This window comes from Rutilus rutilus (assembly GCF_951802725.1).
Source record: "Rutilus rutilus genome assembly, chromosome: 1".
Classification (NCBI taxonomy): Eukaryota; Metazoa; Chordata; class Actinopteri; order Cypriniformes; family Leuciscidae; genus Rutilus; species Rutilus rutilus.
In genome coordinates, this window is record NC_140209.1 from 21598906 (window position 1) to 21619615 (window position 20710).

Below are 20710 nucleotides of genomic sequence, written 5' to 3' on the forward strand. Positions count from 1 at the left end.
GAAAACTTTAAATATCTCGCCTTCGATTTAATTTCGGACCATCTCCAAAGACATAAAACACTAAATGATGTTTTATTAACAAAGTTCGGGAGGAGCAGGTTCAGATAATTAACCAAATTATGCACAGCTGGAGATTAATCAGTAATCAACTCAATGACAGAGTATAAATTCACAGCAGACCTATCTCTGTTCATTGAAAGTTTGTCAGCATCCCTCCTCCACCCCATCTCCTCACTTCCAGTTCCATCTACACTTACCAACTGGGGGGAGTACTCTGGGTTCGGGCCTAACTCCGAGCTCGGAGCCCTCCCCCCGGACAGCACGCCAAATACGCATAAACTTATTGTACTAATTATATGTAGATGTGAACTCGTGAAACAAATGATTTTGACATGCGTTTATCAAAGTAGGAAATCCAGACTTTTAATCCCTTACACACAATTACTGCTGTTGAAATACAAAATGGAGGCGGGTCCGGATTGAATTCCCTCCGGGTCCGGATCCGGACCGGAGTCCGGACTTTGAGAAGTGCTGGTTTACAGTGTACCTTTTTTCTAAGTGTGTAGATAGGCCTGCACAAAATATTGATTCGAGTCAAAATTATTTTATCACAGATTACCACAATGACAAATTGTTTTTTTCCCCCAACACAAAACAATTGGACAAGCAACAAGACAAACAAACAAACAAAGTTACAACGCTCAAAGTTCAAAGCAAAGGGAGATATTTTCTTTCAAAGAAATCACCTTTTAAGGACTACAACAAACAGCTGGTAGGGACTACAGGACATTCCTCCCAGGTTAGTGACATCACGAACCCTAACATTTACATAAACCCCGCCCCCTGAACACCATTTATAGATTATCAAGACAGAATATGCTAATCAATGACTAGAAGATAACCACAAAAGCTACACAAATTCATCAACTAACCATTCAGAAATGTTGTCTACATGTTGTCACTTCTTATTGAGTCTCTCCATCTTTCTGACTCTGGTTTAAACATAAAAGGCTAAAAGTTTTTGAAATGTTCACCGCATTCAGTGCAGTGCATGAGTGAGGTAAAAGGACACGAGCTGTTGAAGCTCTGCCCTCTGTGCCGGGAGCAGCAGCTCATTTGCATTTAAAGGAACAGACAAAACGAGGCGTTTATGCTCACCCTCAAAAAGTGACAACTTTAACATTCTATATACAAATATCTGGGGGGTATTTTGAGCTAAAACTTGGGGCACATCATGTAAAAAGGTAAAACTCCTTTAAAAACCCCTTTAAAAACCTAAGCAGAATATTACTAGAGGATTCTTTAAAAAAAATTTATACAGTCTGAGGGTTTTCAATAAATATATATCATTCTCCTCTTTTTTCCCTCTCCTCTCGTCTACATCTGTAATCTGTACTTTGTCCTTAAACATATACCCTCAATGAGTGTCTCTATGGTCTCTTCTTCTATCAGATCTCCAAGAGTGAAGAGAATGATGGATATTATAACACCTCCTGACCAAACAACAGAAAATCATGCCGTTAACTCAGGTTTCATTTGTGTCCAGGAGTGAATCCAGGAGTATCAACTAGAGACACAGATCTGCCTTTGTTTCTCTTGTTATTTCCTCTATTTTCCTCTCTCTATTTCTGCTGTTCCTCCTCTTGTCTTAATGTCTTAATATCTTGAAGCGTGTCATTACTGTAGTGTCCTCCTCCATTCTGCTCTATCATTGTGTCAATCTTCTTCAGTAGATCATTCACCTGCTTTTTTCTCATATTGTTATTGTTAAAGACATGATATCTGCCTCCACACTGACCAACTAGACTGATTAAAGCACTGTTCTGCTTAATGAGATTCTTAATGGGCTTATGCAGCTGATCTCCATGAGTGAAGAGAATGATGGAGTATTTTAATATTTCCTCACCAAACATCATCTCAATAATCTGAAGAATCTGCTGATCCTCCTCAGTGATCCTCATACTCACAGGAAACACAATGAGAAAAGCGTGCGGTCCAGGACTGGATAAATTAACACTTCTCGCTATCTGCTTCATTAACTCATCAGGATTCATCAGTGTGTCAAATAGTCCAGGAGTATCAACTACAGACACAGATCTGCCTGACACAGTGCCGTGAGCATCTGAACATTTATTGACATATGGTTTAAACTCTTTTCGTCCCAGTATTGTGTTTCCAGATGCACTCTTCCCAACACCACTTCTACCCAGAAGAACAATCCGTCTGGATGGGAAACTGACAGCAGGCACTCTTTGCAGTATTTTTGACACTGTATGAAAAAAGAAAACAAATCAAACAATCACTTATTTTACCTTGACATGTACTTTACACACTGCTCTAACTTACTATTCTAATATACTACAGTTAACATACAGTAAATACTTACGCTGTAGCTGAACAATGGGGACAATATTAATGCTGCGTACACTCAAATAACTGATTAGTTGAATTTAAATTGAAAAAAATACTAATTTAAAAACTAATTGGGCTTGAGGGCCACTGTCCAGCACAGTTTAGCTCAAACCCCAATTAAACACACCTGAACCAGCTAATCAAGGTCTTCAGACTCACTAGTCACATCACTATTAAACATTGTATACATTTTAAAATATTGCTGATCACAAAAAAAACTAAAAAAAAAAAAAACTAAATGGTTTAGCTCCCCAGTACTTTAATGAGCTCTTAACGCACTATAGTCCTTCACCTCTACTGCTATCTCAAAATTCCGGTCAGTTGATAATACCTAGAATATCAAAATCTACCGCAGGTGGTAGATCCTTTTCCTATTTAGAACTTTGGAACAGTCTTCCTCTTGTTCGGGAAACAGACACACTCTTGTCAGTTTAAATTAAGCAAAATCACTACTAGTAGTAGTAGTAGCAGTAATCTAGTGGATTTCAGGTTAAGACTGGATTTAGATTTTTTAAATGTACTGTAAAGGAATAGCAATGGTTTATGTTTAATGCAAATATAATAATAATTATAATAATAATAAATGCATGAAATCTTTAAATTTTTCATTTCACATGTAGTTTAAGGGGCAGATCACACCTTTTTTGCAGTGAGAGGCGCCTATTTTCAATTGTTTTCCTATGGTAGCGAGCGTTCTGTGTGCTGTTTATGCGCCGACTGCGCCTCGCGTTTTTGTATTTGAAAAAAAAAAGCAGCTCCGAGCGGAAAGAGCGCCCGACGTCATCGCGTTTTTTTCCACTGTCCAATCGAGTAAATGGAGAGGCGGGCCTTCCGTTGTAGTGATGAAAGCTTGAACGCCCACAGCGTGCGATGATGAAGGATAAACTTGTGGTGCTCTCGCGGGTTACCAGGAGCTTAACAACTTCACGAACCGTATCTACTACAACGTTAACAGAAAGTAAATAAAGTTAATAAAAGGCTGATTTGACGTTTACTTGACTGACAGGACAGCTCTTTCGGTGGTTACCTAGCAACATAAAAAACTCAGCGCACTGCTCGTTCTGTGTGACCTTGCGTTTTCGAACCTGAAAAACATGTCAGGTGTGATCGGCCCCTAAGACTGGATTTAGATTTTTTAAATGTACTCTAAGGGAATACTAATATTTTTTTTATGTTTAAAAAACTATTATTACAATATGGCAGAGAAAAGATAAAATTTGTTAAAACATTATGAGCTCAATTTTTTTTACGTTTTGAGAAAATGATTGCATTATGAACATTTTATTACAAGAATAATGTAATACTTAGTCTCTCTCTAATTAAGTTATAATTTCTACTCACCGTTTGTTGGAATTTGCTGTTTCTGTTTCTCCAATTCCTCTCGTTCTCTCTTCATCTCCTCACACATCTCTCTCTCTTTCTTCTCCTTATCTTTCATTAGTGTATTATATAGTTCTGTTTCATTAAACTCTTCTTCTCTTCTATTTCTCTCTTTGTCATGATTCTGTTGTTCTTCCTCCATCATCATCTTCATTCTCTCTTTCTCTTCATCTTGTTTCTTCATTAGTTCTTCTTTCTCATTCATTACCCTTTTATATTGTTTTTCGCTCTCATTAAACTCTTCTTCTCTTCTCTTTCTCTTTTTGTCATGATTCGGTTGTTTTTCCTCCATCATCATCATCATCTTAATTTTCTCTTTCTCTTCTTCTAGTTTCTTCATCAGTTCTTCTCTTTCTCTGTCCAGTTTCTCCACTTTCTCCATCATCCTCATCTTTATTCTCTCTTCCTCTTCTTCGTGTTTCTCAATCAGTTCTTCTTTTTCTCTGTTCATTTTCTCCACTCTCTCCTCCATCAGGATCTTCATCTTGTTTTCTTTTGCTTCATGTTTAGAATTAAGATCTTCTTTCTCTCTTTCCATTCTCTCTCTCTCTTGTTTCAGTCTCTGATTAAATTCATCACAGACTCTCTGTTCTTTCTCTCTCCTTTTCTCATCCTCTTCTTCTCTTCTCATCTTTTCTTCTAGTTTCTCCCATTCCTCTCGTTCTCTCTTCATCTCCTCACGCATCTTCTCATCACTCTCTTCTTTCTCTTTAATTTCTCTTTTATATTTATTTTCTCTCTCATTAAACTCTACTTCTCTTCTTTTCCTCTCTTTCTCTTGATTCTGTAGTTCTTCCTCCATCATCATCTTCATTTTCACTTTCTCTTCTTCTAGTTTCTTCATCAGTTCTTCTCTTTCTCTGTCCAGTTGCCACACTTTCTCCATCATCCTCATTTTTATTCTCTCTTCCTCTTCTTCATGTTTCTTCATCAGTTCTTCTCTTTCTCTGTTCATTTTCTCCACTCTCTCCTCCATCAGGATCTTCATCTTGTTTTCTTTTGCTTCATGTTTATATTGAAGATCTTCTTTCTCTCTTTCCATTCTCTCTCTCTCTTGTTTCAGTCTCTCATTAAATTCATCACAATCTCTCTGTTCTTTTTTTCTTGTTTTCTCATCCTCCTCTTCTCTTTTCGTCTTTTCCTCTAGTTTCCGTTTCTCCCATTCCTCTCGTTCTCTTTTCACCTCATCACGCATCTTCTCCTCACTCTCTTCTTTCTCTTTAATTTCTCTTTTATATTGCTTTTCTCTCTCATTAAACTCTTCTCTTCTCGTTCTCTCTTTCTCTTGATTATTTAGTTCTTCCTCCATCATCATCTTCATTCTCTCTTTCTCGTCTTCTAGTTTCTTCATCAGTTCTTCTCTTTCTCTGTCCAGTTGCTCCACTTTCTCCATCATCATCATCTTTATTCTCTCTTTCTCTTCTTCATGTTTCTTCATCAGTTCTTCTCTTTCTCTGTTCATTTTCTCCACTCTCTCCTCCATCAGGATCTTCATCTTGTTTTCTTTTGCTTCATGTTTATATTGAAGATCTTCTTTCTCTCTTTCCATTCTCTCTTTCTCTTGTTTCAGTCTCTGATTAAATTCATCACAGACTCCCTGTTCTTTATTTCTTCTTTTCTCATCCTCTTCTTCTCTTTTTGCATTTTCCTCTAGTTTTTGTTTCTCCCATTCCTCTCGTTTTCTCTTCATCTCATGGATCTCTCTCTCTTTCTCTTTCATTTGTGTTTTATATTGTTCTTCTCTCTCGTTAAACACATTTTCTCTTCTCTTTCTCTCTTTGTCGTGATTCTGTCTTTCATTCTCTATTATGTTCATCACTCTGTCTATTTCTGTGTTGTATTTGATCTGCAGTTGATCTTTTTCAGTTTCTATTTTCTCTTTTTCTTGCCTAATTTGATCAATTTCATTTGTAAGTATCTCTCGTTCTTGTCTCATCTCTTCTTCTAGTGTGTCCACCAGTTCTTCTCTTTCTCTGACTCTGTCCATCAGGATCTTCATCTGTTGTTCTTGTTTCTCTCTCTCCATCTGTCTGAACATCTTACATGAGTAGAAACTCCCTCCGTTTGCTTTCACCATGTCATCTATCTTCTCCAGTAGATCAGACACCTGTGTTCGGTCTCCAGTCTGATTATTATTGAACACATGATATCTGTTTCCACACGCTTCAATCAGATTCATCAGAGGAGATCCAGGTTTTCCCAAACACTGTTCAATGGTTTTGTCCTTCAGATAATCACCTCTGGTGAAGAGCACCATGGTGAACATTAAAGATTTCTCCCCAAATGTCTCTTGGATGATCTTCACTGATGTTGCTTCTTCTCGAGTGAATCGTTGTCCTAAATTGAGCACAATGATGAACACATGTGGTCCAGGCAGGATCATGGAGATGCAGTGTCTGATTTCTCTCTGGATCTCTTCATTAGTGAGTTCAGTATCAAACAGTCCTGGAGTGTCGATCACAGTAACGTGTCGGCCGTTGATGTCAGATGTTTCTCTCTGACTCTCTTTAGTCACTGACTCTTGAGATGTTTCTGCTGTAAATGCGTTTCTTCCTAAGATTGTGTTTGCTGTTGCACTTTTCCCAACTCCAGTTTTTCCCAGCAGCACAATCCTCAGTTCATCTGTGTTTTCACGTGAACCTGAAAATTTAAAAGATTAAAAAGCATTAAAAGCAAAACAAATCATACAGAAATGTAAGAAAACATCTTAATTTATTCAAGTGACAAGATCAACAGGAGAATTGGGGATCACTATTATAAATCGCTATTTTAATGTCAAACAAGTTTATTGTTACAGTTATACCAATTAAAATTATAAAGTGTTGTGCCTCTTTCCTTTTCCATAACTTAAAGAAGAGTGCAGGAGTGCTAATTTAACACTGGAGTTTTTGCTGTGTAAAGATTATGCGTATTTGGTGTGCTGTCCGGGAGGAGGGCTCCGAGCTCCTTTGGCCCGGACCCAGAGTACTCCCCCCGGTTGTTGTAAGAGAAGTTAGGACTAGAAGTGAGGAGATGGGGTGGTGGAGGGATGCTGTTAACTGTCAACAAATAGAGGTAAGTCTGCTGTATATATACACACATCTTAACTCGTTGATTGGGTTGATTATCTGAATGTTCTCCACAGATGTTTAAATAGGTTTAATTATCTGAACGTGCTCCTGCGGAACTTTGTTTAATACAGTGGTTCCCAATTCCAGTCCTCGTGACCCCCTGCTCTGCACATTTTGTAGGTCTCTCTTATCTGACACACTCAGTTCAATTCATGGAGTCTCTCCTAATGAGCTGATGATCTGGTTCAGGTGTGTTAAATAAGGGAGACATACAAAATGTGCAGAGCAGTGGGTCACGAGGACTGGAATTGGGAACCACTGGTTTAATAAAACATAATTTCACGAGTTCACAGTTACATCAAATTAAACAGAGTAAAGATAATGCGTCGAGTAGGGGTTTTAACAAGTGAGTTACGGGAATATTAATTCTGAATAGTAAGGTACTGGAGAGAAGATATCACTGCTGCGGCAGTGGAGAAAATTTGCCAGAGAACAGAGCTCTTGTGGGAGCTGAGGTGACATTGCTGCGGCTTTGGAGAACTTTACAAAGAAACTTAGCTCTGCGGGAGCGGGTATGTAACACTACTGCGCAGTGAAGGCAAGTTTAGACAGAAACTGAGCTCCTTCAGGAGTGTGAGGGGACGGCAAGGTTAGCCAGAGAAACTTGACTTGTGGGAGGAGAATGGACTGCTGAAAGTGAAAAAGGTTAACCAGAGGAATGCCAGAGACGGAGCTCCTGTGGGAGCGGAGGAGATGACACTGCTGTGGCAGTGTGAGAAGTGAGTGGGATCCTGCGGGAATGGTGGATTCGGTGAGCTTGTAGGTTTAGAGGTTAAGATTACAAAATCAAAGCAGCAAATCTTTCAGCTTCACTGTTCCAGAGAATTGTAGTAGTCCTGATCAGTTTGAATGTTCTAATAATCTAATAATCTTCATTTCCCATGGAACACTGAAGCTTGACCTTAGACCTTGTTTTTGTACAATCATAATATTTGGGTTTCAAATGTTACAATTTTTGAATTTTGAATTTCGGAACTTTAAAATGTTAAATGTTTCAAGTTCTGCTGTTTAAAAACACAAATGTATAAAATTCTAATATAGAATAAAAGTATTATATAATTCAAATGTAATAATTCAAATAATTTTGTAATGTTTCATGCTGTAGTTTAAGACTCATTTTCTGGCCATTACCTTGTAGTAAAAGTGTCTCTAGTGAATGAATTTTATTTTTCATCTCTTCAAATTTCAGCAGTTTTTTCATCTGTGCCTCCAGAAATGTCTCTGTGGAGAAAAACTCTCCTCTGTTTTCTTCCACCATCTGCTCAACGTTCTCCATCAACGTGGACACTTGTGTGGTGGGACCAAAGAAATGATGTCGTCCTCCAAAACTCTCAATGACCGACTGTGTTTCTTCACTGAGTTCTGCTGTCTGATGCTCTGAATTCTGCATTATGAGGATCATGATGTGTTTGTTGATTCTTGAGCTGAATATCCTCTGGATCTCCTCCATTTCTGCTTTGTCTTCATTATTGAGTGAAGTATCCGGAATAATGAGGAGGAAAACATGAACTCCAGGATCACAGAGAGACACACAGCGGAGCGTCTGACGCATCACTTCCTCCTCTGAGAGCCGAGTGTTGAACAGAGCTGGAAGCTCCACCAGACTGATCACACGACCATGAAGATCCACGCCTGATCTTCTGTGTGTCTGCTGCAGGATCAGCTCTGATATGGAGGATTTTAATGTGCCGTCGCTCCCACACACAACCAGATTCAGCTTCACACCCTCTGAAACTGATAGAAGAACATTTAAAAACTGTTCATTTATCACTAGAAACATCAAATATCATCACACTCACGTCTTTCTGTGGCCTGTTGTTTCATTGTGAAATACTGTGAACCTTCAGCACAATCCAGGTGCCGTCCATCATTCATTTGCACAATGTCCTCAAACGTCTGCAGAAGATCATCAGGAGAGCTGCTTCTCTGAAGACTGAAGTGTCTGTTGAAGCATTTCTGAATGATTTTCTGTAGGATGTCATTGGTTTCAGTCGGCTCTTGTGTGGTGAGTATCAAGGTGTGTTGATAAACCCGCTCAGAGAAAGAGTCCAGCACCTTCTCCACACACTCTTGATCTTCTGCTGTACACTGATCATGTTTGAGGAGCAGAACGATCACATGAGGTCCTGGATCAGACAGAGACACACACTCTCTCACGGTCTGTGTGATCTGATGATCTGAGATGTTTGTCTGGAGCAGCTGAGGACTGTTGATGACTATCACACGTCTGTCCTTCACTCTTCCTCCGACTCTCTCTACAACATCTGGAGGAGCTTCACTGTCAAACGCTGTTCGCCCTAATATGAAGTTTCCCACTCCACTGTTTTCTGACACACTCTTCCCCAGCAGAACAATCCTCAGATCACTCACTGAAACACATACATGTTACGACACCAAGATCTTTAGTTTTAATGCATCAACACATGATATGATGTTTTATTACAAAGTTCGGGAGGAGCAGGTTCAGATAATTAACCAAATTATGCACAGCTGGAGATTAATCAGTAATCAACTCAATGACAGAGTATAAATTCACAGCAGACCTATCTCTGTTCATTGAAAGTTTGTCAGCATCCCTCCTCCACCCCATCTCCTCACTTCCAGTTCCATCTACACTTACCAACTCGGAGCCCTCCCCCCGGACAGCACGCCAAATACGCATAAACTTATTGTATTAATTATATGTAGATCGTTTTAATGCATCAACATCAACATCGCCATTCAGAATTTGAATTTCAAACTTTGTTTTGAAGTGAGTGAAACTGATTCATAAAAACAAGTAAAAAAAAAAAAAAAAAATAGGATCACAATAACAATTTAAGGTCTAGCAGCTCAAACCGAAGCAAAGCACATAAAAAGTGTAATATAAGGTGTAATTCAATTTTTTTTTATTAAAATAACCCATAATCCAGCCACCTTTTCTTTCTCTCTGTTTCTTCTCATGCTCTTCTTTTATATGAGAGCATGTTAAAGCTGCAGATACATTTAACTAAATGAAAAAGCAGGGAATATATATGAGTGGATGATCCAGGAAGCACAGTGGCGGATTTAGCAAATCGGGGGCCCAAGGCGAAGGTAGGCTATGGGCCCCTCCCCATCCAATCTTTAAAAGAGAACGAAAAAAATATGTACCGACTGAATGGTGGATAGGCAGGTAAAGCTAATCTACGGGGAAGTAAAGGTTAGAGAGGAGAAAAAAACGTCCCCTTTAAACCCTGCATACACTTCTTTACTCCTAAACAGAAACATGTTACAATGTTTACATGGTACAATTTCTGTTTTTTTTTGCTTGTATCAGCTGGTATAATTTAAGGTTAAAATAAGTAATATAGTACACATATTTAGCCAAATACTCTCTATAGCTCTTTTTTTTCTAGCCAATTAAATGGCTTTCCTGAGGTAAATGTTATGTGACGATTGTTCTCCAGCTGTTTTACCTCTTTCCGCGGTTGAAAAACACTTATTGATCGAATATTATGAATGAGGAATATATATTTCGGTAAGTTATACTGTATCTTTCAACATTGTTAATTCGTGTTTATTTACTATTAGCTAGAGATGATCAGTTCACGTGCCGCTATAGGAATCTGTCACGTCACATTAAAACGGCAAAACGGTATTTATTGTTTGAATTTCGTAATAGAATTGACAGAATCTGAGAGCTGAGATTTTTTTAAATATCATGATTCATAAGTAAACTGCTCAGTTTTGTCTGTCGATCTCCGTGTCCTCTTTGCTTCACGATTTTTCTGTGCGTTGGACGTTGTTGTTCCTGATCTGTATCCCCAACAGTAGCCGTAAAAAAGTTTGTCATCTTTGGCAGCGTTCCCAAATACTTATCAGCGTCTTTTCACTTTTTTTCTTTTATTTGAGCCGCTTGGGTAACTTCGAAACTTAAAATTTTCGCGTTTAGACTCCTCTTGCTCTGTTTGTGTATTTCCCAGTCCTCCTGTTACTGCGTGTTGTTTATCTTTCGCGCCGCGCACTTTTTGCTTTCCTCCTGCTTCCTCCTTTTTTCAGCACCGCTTGGATAGCTAGCTTTGCTTCATTTTTACTCTGTCTACTATTCTGTACACTCTGTCTGTCAATCACTTCTTTTTCTCCGTCAGTTTTTTGGCACAGCCTTGTCACTTTCGCAGATGCGCAGTAAAAGTGAGATAATGGAATAGTCCAATGTAGTGAGGCGGGGGGCCCCCTCCTGTCTGCGACACTAATGATTTGATGCCATTTTTTGCAAATGGAGTTTTAGAAATGTATAATAAAAAAATAAAAACTTAAGCATAAGTTAATAGGGCATTTTGGGGGCCCCTAGGTAGCTCGGGGCCCAAGGCAATTGCCGACCTTTGCCTAATGGTAAAGTCCGCCCCTGAGGAAGCATGAGCATTTAAACGTGATTCACGTGTGTTTTCTCCTCATTATCTGTCTTCATCTCTGTATGTTTATATCAGTGATGGAGTGAATCCGCTCATGTATTCATCTGTGTGATGTTCGTTAAGTACAACTAAATTAGCAAAAGAGTATGTATTCTATTTTATTATAAATTAATTATTTGATGGTTATTCAAAAGGTTTTATCATACTTCATGTAGGATTTTTTTCCTCAGCACATTCTGCTGTTCTGTTTAATGTAACCAGTGGTTGTGTTTATGATGAGCTGTTTGAACTGAGCCCAGCTGTCTCTCGTAGTTTTCTGATTGTTTTCTCCAGCTGTTAATAGGGGGTGTAGGGGGTGGTGTGGCGCAATGGATAAGACACATGCCTTTGGTGTGAGAGACCCGGGTTCGAATCCACTGTGAGACACCAATGTGTCCCTGAGCAAGACACTTAACCCCTAGTTGCTCCAGAGGCGTGCGACCTCTGACATATATAGCAATTGTAAGTCGCTTTGGATAAAAGCGTCAGCTAAATGAATAAATGTAAATGTAAATGTAAATATCTCAACCAGAAATGACTGACTGATATTACTGATATTTACTGACCTCTGCTGGACATGTTGATATTCTGTTCAACTTCAGTCTTTAGTGGATCATCTTCTCCAACTCCTGACGTCGGTCTCTTCATCATCCGGAGAGAGATAACACTGATTTTACTTCATCAGTAATAAGATTATTACTATACTACATGTACAATATTTAATATTGATGATATTATTATTATTCATAATTGGATATTTTAATATTCTGTTGTTTAAAAATATGGTAACATTTTACAATAAGGTCTAAGTTGTTAACATTTGTTAATGTATTAACTAACATGAACTAACAATGAGCAATACATTTGTTACAGTATTTATTCATCTTTGTTAATGTTAGATAAAAATACAACTGTTCATTGTTTGTTCATATTAGTTCACAGTGCATTAACTAATGTTAACAAATACAACATTCGATTTTAATAATGTATTAGTAAATGTTGAACTTAATATTAACTAAGATTAAAAAATGCTGTAGAAGTATTGTTCATTGTAATGTTAATGAAACCTTATTTTAAAGTGATATCAAAAATATGTTGTGTGGGAGCTGGTTTTACACACAAGGAAAAAAAAAACTAAATTATTGTTTTTCTGTTTATCTAAGCATACACTGATATTCTCAAAGATAGCTTATCTAATTTAACAACTGTCTTGATGACAACAAACCACTTGAGAAATTTGTAAAACAACAATAACATTATCTTTTAAATCGTAATTTTAATGCCTACCTTTACACTTCATAACAACCGATAACAATTGTTCCATTTGCACAAAAAGTATACTAAAAGTTATTTTATGATTCTCAAGGCATGATCTGAGTTACACAGGTGTGTTTCGTTTTTCTGAAAGTGAAACCAACGATTTCTGCAGCAGCAGCTCATGGTTATTATTTACACTCATAATAACACTAAAATCTTCCTTTTGTGTCGTATATCATATTCACGTTATATTCTACACTCTGAAAAGTGTGTAGCCTATTTAAAGTAAAAGTGTTACCTGCAAGTCGATGTTTGTAATCCCCTTCATCAAAGCAGGAAGAAAGCTGTGTGTGGGCGGGGTTTGTGACGAAACGCTTTTCGTTACCTGAGGAACATTAGGCTTGTTTGAGATGCGCCTTGCCTCGCCTGAAAAGTATGCGAGAGTAGGCGGCTGCAGTGAGGGGAGGAGTGAAAAAAGCGCAGGCAAGCCGTACAGTTCTCTCTTCTCGTAGTGGATCTGACACCTGCGAGATCAAAGATGGATATCGCGGGATTCACGCTCGTGCACAGTGTTGCTAATAAACTAGATGTAATTCAAGTTCTGTTGCTTTTATATGAAAATAAATAAAGTGAACAAGACACCCAAAGTACTTGTTATTTAATTCCATTCCAAATACATGTTTATCTTTTTTTTTTTTTTACATTTTTGTGTTTTTATTTATTTTATTTGTTTATAAAAATTAAATTACATCCCAGATAGCAATGAGTCGGCGGACCACCGTCGGCGCTCCGGCGGCAGTAGAAGCGGCAGAATGGCGACATCGCAAACACGTTGGACGGCGCACCGCCGGCGGCAGCCGCTTTTTAAAAGCGGCAGCCGCCTTCCTACCGCCTTCGTTCCGCGGCCGGCCCGCCGGCCAACCGCCGTCCCGCCGCCGTTATATTTAAGGCGGCCCTTCCGCGGCCCGCTGGAGGCAAGTGCTATTTTCGAGCGACCTGCCGCCGCTTATTCTGGCTATATATTTATATATAATATTTAATATTTATAGCATGCAGTTTATCAAGAATAATGATTGCTCAAACCAGACAAATATCCATTTGGCATTTTTATTCCACATTTCAAAGTACATTAACTGTCATTTAAACAAGATGTGTCAGATCACTGAAACATAACAGAAAAATAAATAAATCAATATACTAACATGCAGGTTTCTTATTAAATTTTGGTAAAAAAACAAACAAACGAAAAACAGCCTTACAAGCAAATTACAACTCTTACAATAATTGTTCATATAAAGAGGACAGCTCTAGGGTGAAAAAAATTACCTGTAAACATTATGACAAGTAAAGAGAATACTTGATACGAAATAATGTGCAGGATACCAAATAAATCAAAGTATGACATCACATTTACAAGCCATTTCTAACAATAGGTTAAGTGGTAGTAATTTATAGTAAAGCTCTGGAGTAGAATAGACCATTATAGCTGCAATGCTGACCTGTGGCACAAGGACTTACAAGCATTATTTGAAAAAAGAAAAAAAAGAAAGTAATTTCCACAGTTAGTGAGTATAGTGTGACACTTCTGACTTCTTTAGGGGTCTTGATGTTACTGACTGCAAGATAAAGAAAGGATTCCAGTTGTCAGTGATTCTAGGGTGTCAGTAGTCAGCCTAAGTGGTCGGCTGTGGGTCCCTCTCAGCTGTGCGGTGCCTTTTTCTGCCTTTACGGTCAGATGCTCCTTTCAGGTAACGCAAAACATTAACCTAGACCGCTTCATCAGTGGCATCCTGGGTTGCCAGGTTCTTCCGGATGGCTAATTTAGAAAATACAGATCTGTCATTTCATTTGAATTGCATGACGCCATACACATCTACTTAAATATAATTAAAAAAATATCCAACTTACTTTGAACAATGGTCTAAAGGAACATGTCTCTAAAACTTGCTTTATCCCCTACACCAAGCTGAAAATCCAAAAAAGTGTTACAAATTACATTTCTCTGAAGCTTGTGAAAGGCTAAGGATTCAGACTGTAATATATGCAGTATACAATCTTAAATTTTACTTTTTAGATATGGCGTTATAATCAGCAAACTTACAAATTGTTCCTGGAGCTTTTTATCCTGCTTCAAACTGTTGTCAAGACACGGCAAATCTTCCTGGGTGTGTAGGGGGGTAACAGATCCCCTGACAGGGATAACTCCAACAGACACAACATCGCCAAACTCTGCAAGACGTCACAGCATAAGGGTCTGATCTGCACCTACAGGGTTTCCCAGAATAAAATAGTCAGTCCTGGTCCCTCAACTACTAAACTATGACATTTATATCTAGGTCTACTACATGTACAGGTAGCCCCAGTGGGAATTAAACCAACAACCACAGGTGCTGTTTGCAAGTTGTACCTGATTGCCCAGTGCAAGCAAACGTCTTCAACATTGTTTGTTGAACTTGCTTCACCTGCTCTTGAAGTAAGCCGCTGTCATCCGAAGCTACAAAATGAAAGGCATATGGTAATTTTGGACTTACATCACACACAAAGAAGTACAATTTAAGAAACAGTGCAAGTTCTCACCTGCTTGTGCATTGCTTTCCCTCAGGGCTTGGTTCTACATTTAAAAAATAAAATAAAACAAACAACTAAAGGCACTATTTGCAATACTGTTAAAACACTGGACATTAAGACATAGGGCTAGAATATACCTTCACAGCTGAAAACTTCATGCTTGACACGAGATGCCATTGGAGTACAAGGGCCAACAATAGAGCAATGACTTTCTCCCTCCTATTGATAATCATTGACATGTAAAAATATGTTTGAAGTTATTGCATACATTTCATTAATTGGACTTAAATGTAACACTTAGTTAAGCGCAACGTATTACATACCTCCAGAGTTTTCACCCATATGCTGCCAGGGTAAATTTGCTGCCGGGGGAGTAAAGCTTAGTACTTGATGAGCTGGGGGAGCAAACATAACAGCTTTCATTTCAATGCAGAGTATTGCATATTCAGTAATGAAACAATAATTGAACTGTGCAAAGCTAATGGAATGTACAACACACCTCAACACCTTTCATCCAGAAACTGCTGCAGCGAATTCCATCAAGTGTCCTAGTGAAAAACAGATTATGATTAAAGGATTCATCATCTTAAAGTCAGCATGAAATCAAATGTTACAATTTGTATTTTTATATGTAATATTGTAGTGTTTATGTAAATGATTCATCTGTGCACTTCTTTTTTTATTTTTTTATTCATGTACCCTTATAATATTTAATCAAATACATTACCCTTCCCTCCCCCCTCGAAACGACTTATCTTCCGGTCATGTGCAATGGCGTGGCAACTCCCCTCAAACCATTAGTCTGCTAATAAGCAGAGATGGAGAGGAGGAGCGCTAGAGTAAAACCCTGCTCCTCTATTCAATATTCCCTTTCACTTGGAAATACGTCACAACATTGGAGAAAAGTCGTTTGTAACTTCCAGTTCATGCCAACTTTAAATAGAAGCAATAGTTTCCAAGACAAAAAAACTTCACAAATAACATCACTTACTTGTACTCAAACTCTTGGCGGATTCTGGATTACTGGGGAGAAACCTGGTTCTAAGAAAGGGGAAACAGAAATTTGATGATGATAATAATAATAATGAATGAAAGATTCCGTTATCCACAATAAACAGACAAATAAATTACACAGATGAAATAAAGGAAAATCAAATGTACAAGTCAGACCCATTTACCTGCTCCCTTCATGAACTTAAAATGATGTTTCTCCCAGGTGCTGTGTGGAGGTGTGCAGCGGATGGCTAAATTGTTCCTTTGTCTTTTTTGCCAATGGCACATGCCCTTCGCTGAGCCACTCTTGCTGAACCACTGCAAATGGCAGATCCTCCTTGTTGATAAACTGAACAATGTGAAGCATCTAAAATAGAAGACACATTAGCATAAAGTATACTTTTTGATTATTTTTTTTCAGGCAAAATCAACAACATTAAAATGCTCACCCCTTCGAAAAAGCAGTAATTTTCACAAGTGGATCAACAGAAAACCATGTTCAGACAAACAAAATCATATAAACAACCTACATCGTTATTTTTGTAAGAAAACACCAAAAGTTAAACTAGTCTTTCTAGATGTAAAGTTTGGCTACCTACTGTAGCTAGATACATTTAACATGTAACGTTAGAACATGCTTGAACTCAGTGTAAAAAAGGTGAAACAGCATGTGGTAGCGAACACTAATCTAGACTAGCAGCATAATTATGTTTAGTTAGAAAACAACACAAGTTATACTGATCAGTCTTTCTTGTCGTGAAGATTTTGCTAACGTTACCATTCCCACGTAGGCGGCAGAATAATTGTCCGTAGTTCAGGAACTGTAACGTTAGTTAATTCGACTGACCAATACTATCTTAAACCACATGTACTCACACTTGTATAAACATACATAACAGTTAAACATACTTAGAAGAAGAAAAAAAACTCAACGCCAGGAAGAAACGAAGTAACGTTAGCCTAGCTATGGCGGAAACATGGCGGAAACTTTGCAAACAAGGCTAACTTACTTTAGCTTGACTAGTTAGGCAAGAACAGATCTTAAGAAGAAGAACTAAAAACAATGTCAAAAATGAACATAGTAATATTGCGTTACACAAAAAGGAAAAATGTACTTACTTAAAAGATCGTATATTTCCTCTCTCCAAATACTGAAACCGTGTGACGAGACGAGTAAATCTGCTTCAGTTTTTTAGGTGCTGCCCCTCTCGACCGGTGGAGGTACTTCTCTGTTTGTGCTTTAACACTTTCTTAAACATTTGTACAGGTCGCAAAACTCGCAATTGCAAACTGCAAAGTAATCCCTTATACATGTAAAAGGTAAAATAAATTAAAAATTGAGCTTGTAAAACAATGAAAGACATAACCACAATTTCCTGGAGTGACAGAGAGACAAAATATTTATAAATATTTCACTTTATCCTTCAGGTCAAAACAGGGATTTTCATGTTTCTCATAGACATTACCATGGTTGCAAATTAATAAAAAAAATATAAAGCAAACCCAAGATTTTGGCCAAGTTGCAGATGTCTTTCACTGTTCACTGATTTCAAGCATTGGTGAAAAATCTAACTTCATCCATGTATTCTGCTAAATTGTTCATACCATGAATGAAATATTTATTTTAAAAACGAATCAGAATCAGAAAGATATTTATTGCCAAGTAAGTTTTACAAAAGGAATTCTGTTTGGTCTATTGGTGCATCTCAAATTGTGCATAAATCAAAGAAATGTAAAGAATTGTCACCTTAAGTGAATAAAATAATTCTATATATTTTACATATTATCGCTTCAGAGTTTCAAAGTAATTTAAATGTAATTTCCTAAACCTTATCATGGAATCAGAGTCAAATCTGTTATAACCCCTAATGGCTTTGGAGCAACAACAAAAATTGATATAATTCACATAATAATTATAATCGCTTTAAATGTGAAAAGTAGTTAAGATGCTGTCAGTTTCACTCATGGCTGGTCGATTTCAAAGCGGCTTGCCGCCAGCCGGCCGCGGTTCATTTAGACGGCGGCAACCGCCAGAGAGAATGAAGTCGGCGGCCCGGCGGCTGTTCGCCGGCGGCATCTCGCAAGAAATGGGAGTGACGTATTCGGCGGCAAACGCTTCATCGCCGCCAGCGGGGCGCACCTATAGCCGACAGCTTGGGGCCAGCGGCAAAAAGAAGCCGTGCCGATATTTTTTGCTATCTGGGATAACCCAATTAAGAGATCGCACTGTCAGATAGTTTTTGGGAATATTCACGTATACACATAAAACATGATATTAGAGTTTTAAAATCAAACATTTTAACCCGTTCAGACCCTGCGTCCATTACAATGGACATCACATTACTTCTGGAGCATTTCACCTAGTTTAAAGCCTGCAGTCCATTAGATTGGAAGCTTGTCATCCAATCAAATGGCAGTAAAGCTCTGCATGTAGTAATTATATAAAACAACACTACTTTGAAGAGAAGCATGTCAGCACTTCACTCCAAACACAGAAGCAAGCAACATTTTCTATGGTTTTATTTAATTTTTTTATATATGTTTGCCAGTATTTCATAGTTTGTATGTAAAATAGAAAGATTGAACTTATTAATTAAAGTTAAAAATCGATTGTAGAATTACAAATTTTAAATCAGGATTTTTTCAAATGTGTCTGTCCATTAGAATGGACAGTGGGTTCATAAGCCTGTTACTGAAATCACATTCCAGTAACTGAAGTCCAGTAATGCTGATTGCAATTTCTTATATAAAAAATCTACATCACAGTACCGATACATTTTTGAAACTTTTTCATATGCAGAATATATAGTTCTTGAAGTACTTGAACATATAGCTGATGGAAATATCTCAGATTTTGACTTTATGTGGAGTGATGAGGAAGATGGAGATGTAAGAAAAATATCCATATTTAAAACTGTATAAAGTCAAATGACTAGCTTCCGGCCAAACGAACATACAGATTTGACTTAAATCTAAAGCGTAACTTGAATATGAATATTTTTTACATAAACGCATCGCTTCGCTTCAGAAGGCCTTTATTTACCCCCCAGAGCCGCATGCATGGAGCACTTTTATCATGGATGGATGCACTTTTATGGGCTTTCAAAACAGAAACAACCATTCACTGCCATTATAAAGCTTGGAAGCCAGGACATTTTTTTAATATAACTCCGATTGTATTCGTCTGAAAGAAGAATGTCATATACACAATGGCTTGAGGGTGAGTAAATCATAGGCTAATTTAAATTTTTGGGTAAACTATCCCTTTATAGGTATAGTACACCCAAAAATTATATTTGTCATCACTTACTCATCCTCATGTTGTTCTAAATCTGTATGAGTTTCTTTATTCTGCTGAACACAAAAGAAGATATTTTAAAGAATGTCGGTAACTAGACAGTTGACAGTATAGCCATTGACTTCCATAATATTTTTTCCTATAGTCTAGATTTTCTTTACAACTACATATTATATTATTATGATATAATATTATCATTATTAGTAATTATTTAGAAAATTATGATAATATTTAGCAGTAATGTATCAATATAGATATCACAGTACAATACTGTATAATTAATTACAGCAAAAGCAGAACAAATGACGAAATACAGTAAAAAAAATAGTAAAGTACAGTACTGATCTTGTGTACTGTAAAGTGAATTACAGTACAGTTACTGGAAATCGAAATACAGTAACCTGCTGGCAACCGTGCTGCCAGTAATGTACTGCAGAAATACAAGAAAATCGTTAACAGAGAAATTGTTTCAAAGATCCACACAGGAAATTACTCTAACGTGAATGCATTGACTGATTTTGATTGGTTTATTTTGTTATGAATAAACAAATGAGCGATCTATAAAGAAAAACCTTACAAATAAAGTTGAAATGTTGTAATGTTCAAGTTTTTGATCTAAAAAAAGAAAGATGCGCAAAGAAAATGACTCTAACATGACCATATTGATTGATTCTAAGATATTTAGTTTGTTCCAAACAATGTGCAATCTGTAAAACAAAAACCTCAAAATTAAAGTTGAAAGGGTATACTGTTGAAAAGTTTTTGACCTTGAGAAAAAGCTTTAAGTATATACTAACAATTTTTATGTTTATTATTTAATTTTATGTTGGTACATTTTTTGTGAAGTACACCTGTTTTGACCTGACGTCCATTGAAATGGACAAAAAAAAATTACAATTAAAGCCAAACATTTTTTAATTTCCTTTTTATTTGGGTTGGGCCAACATTCCGTTTTCAACATTAAGTCATTGAATCAATATTCCACAATTTATAAAATAAATAAAAATTATAAATTGCCAGGGAGGAAATAGGAAAGAAGAAGTATTGCTGTCTAGGTTAAGACTGGGACATACAGGGTTAAACTCAACACTGGCAATTATGGGGTTACATGAAAATGGATTATGTGATGTGTGTGGTGTATCTGAAAATGTATGTCATGTATTATTTATTTGTAGTAAGTATAATATATTTCGGGATGTATTATTCAGTCATTTGAAGAATGGAGAGGATAGAATAAAGAATGAGGATTTCATGGACAGACAGATAGAGCACTAATTACG

General features: G+C 37.3%; 2 protein-coding genes across 3 annotated transcripts; both read right to left on the reverse strand.

Moving 5' to 3' along the window:
* Positions 1 to 400: 400 nt before the first annotated feature.
* LOC311291722 (uncharacterized protein) lies at positions 401 to 13011 on the reverse strand. The gene is made up of 6 exons (XM_084410922.1): positions 12870 to 13011; positions 11881 to 11956; positions 8702 to 9271; positions 8034 to 8636; positions 3754 to 6432; positions 401 to 2269 (listed from the first exon to the last, which is right to left on the reverse strand). Exons 1-6 carry the CDS (start codon positions 12897 to 12899, stop codon positions 1623 to 1625), a joined length of 4605 nt encoding a protein of 1534 aa, XP_084267048.1. The 5' UTR covers positions 12900 to 13011; the 3' UTR covers positions 401 to 1622.
* Positions 13012 to 13664: 653 nt separating this feature from the next.
* LOC311292795 (uncharacterized protein) lies at positions 13665 to 18328 on the reverse strand. 2 transcript variants are annotated; one of them, XR_014627802.1, is made up of 11 exons: positions 17252 to 18304; positions 16318 to 16499; positions 16131 to 16180; positions 15639 to 15687; positions 15463 to 15534; positions 15277 to 15358; positions 15149 to 15182; positions 14979 to 15065; positions 14673 to 14836; positions 14480 to 14537; positions 13665 to 14387 (listed from the first exon to the last, which is right to left on the reverse strand). XR_014627802.1 is itself a non-coding variant. In XM_084412608.1 (11 exons), the coding sequence occupies exons 6-10, from the start codon at positions 15295 to 15297 to the stop codon at positions 14493 to 14495; spliced, it is 315 nt and encodes a 104-aa protein (XP_084268734.1). In that variant the 5' UTR covers positions 15298 to 15358; positions 15463 to 15534; positions 15639 to 15687; positions 16131 to 16180; positions 16318 to 16499; positions 17252 to 18328; the 3' UTR covers positions 13665 to 14387; positions 14480 to 14492. The 2 variants fall into 2 exon arrangements, 1 of the variants encoding a protein (XP_084268734.1); XM_084412608.1 differs by having other exon boundaries at positions 14673 to 14800; positions 17252 to 18328.
* Between the last annotated feature and the right edge of the window lie 2382 nt (positions 18329 to 20710).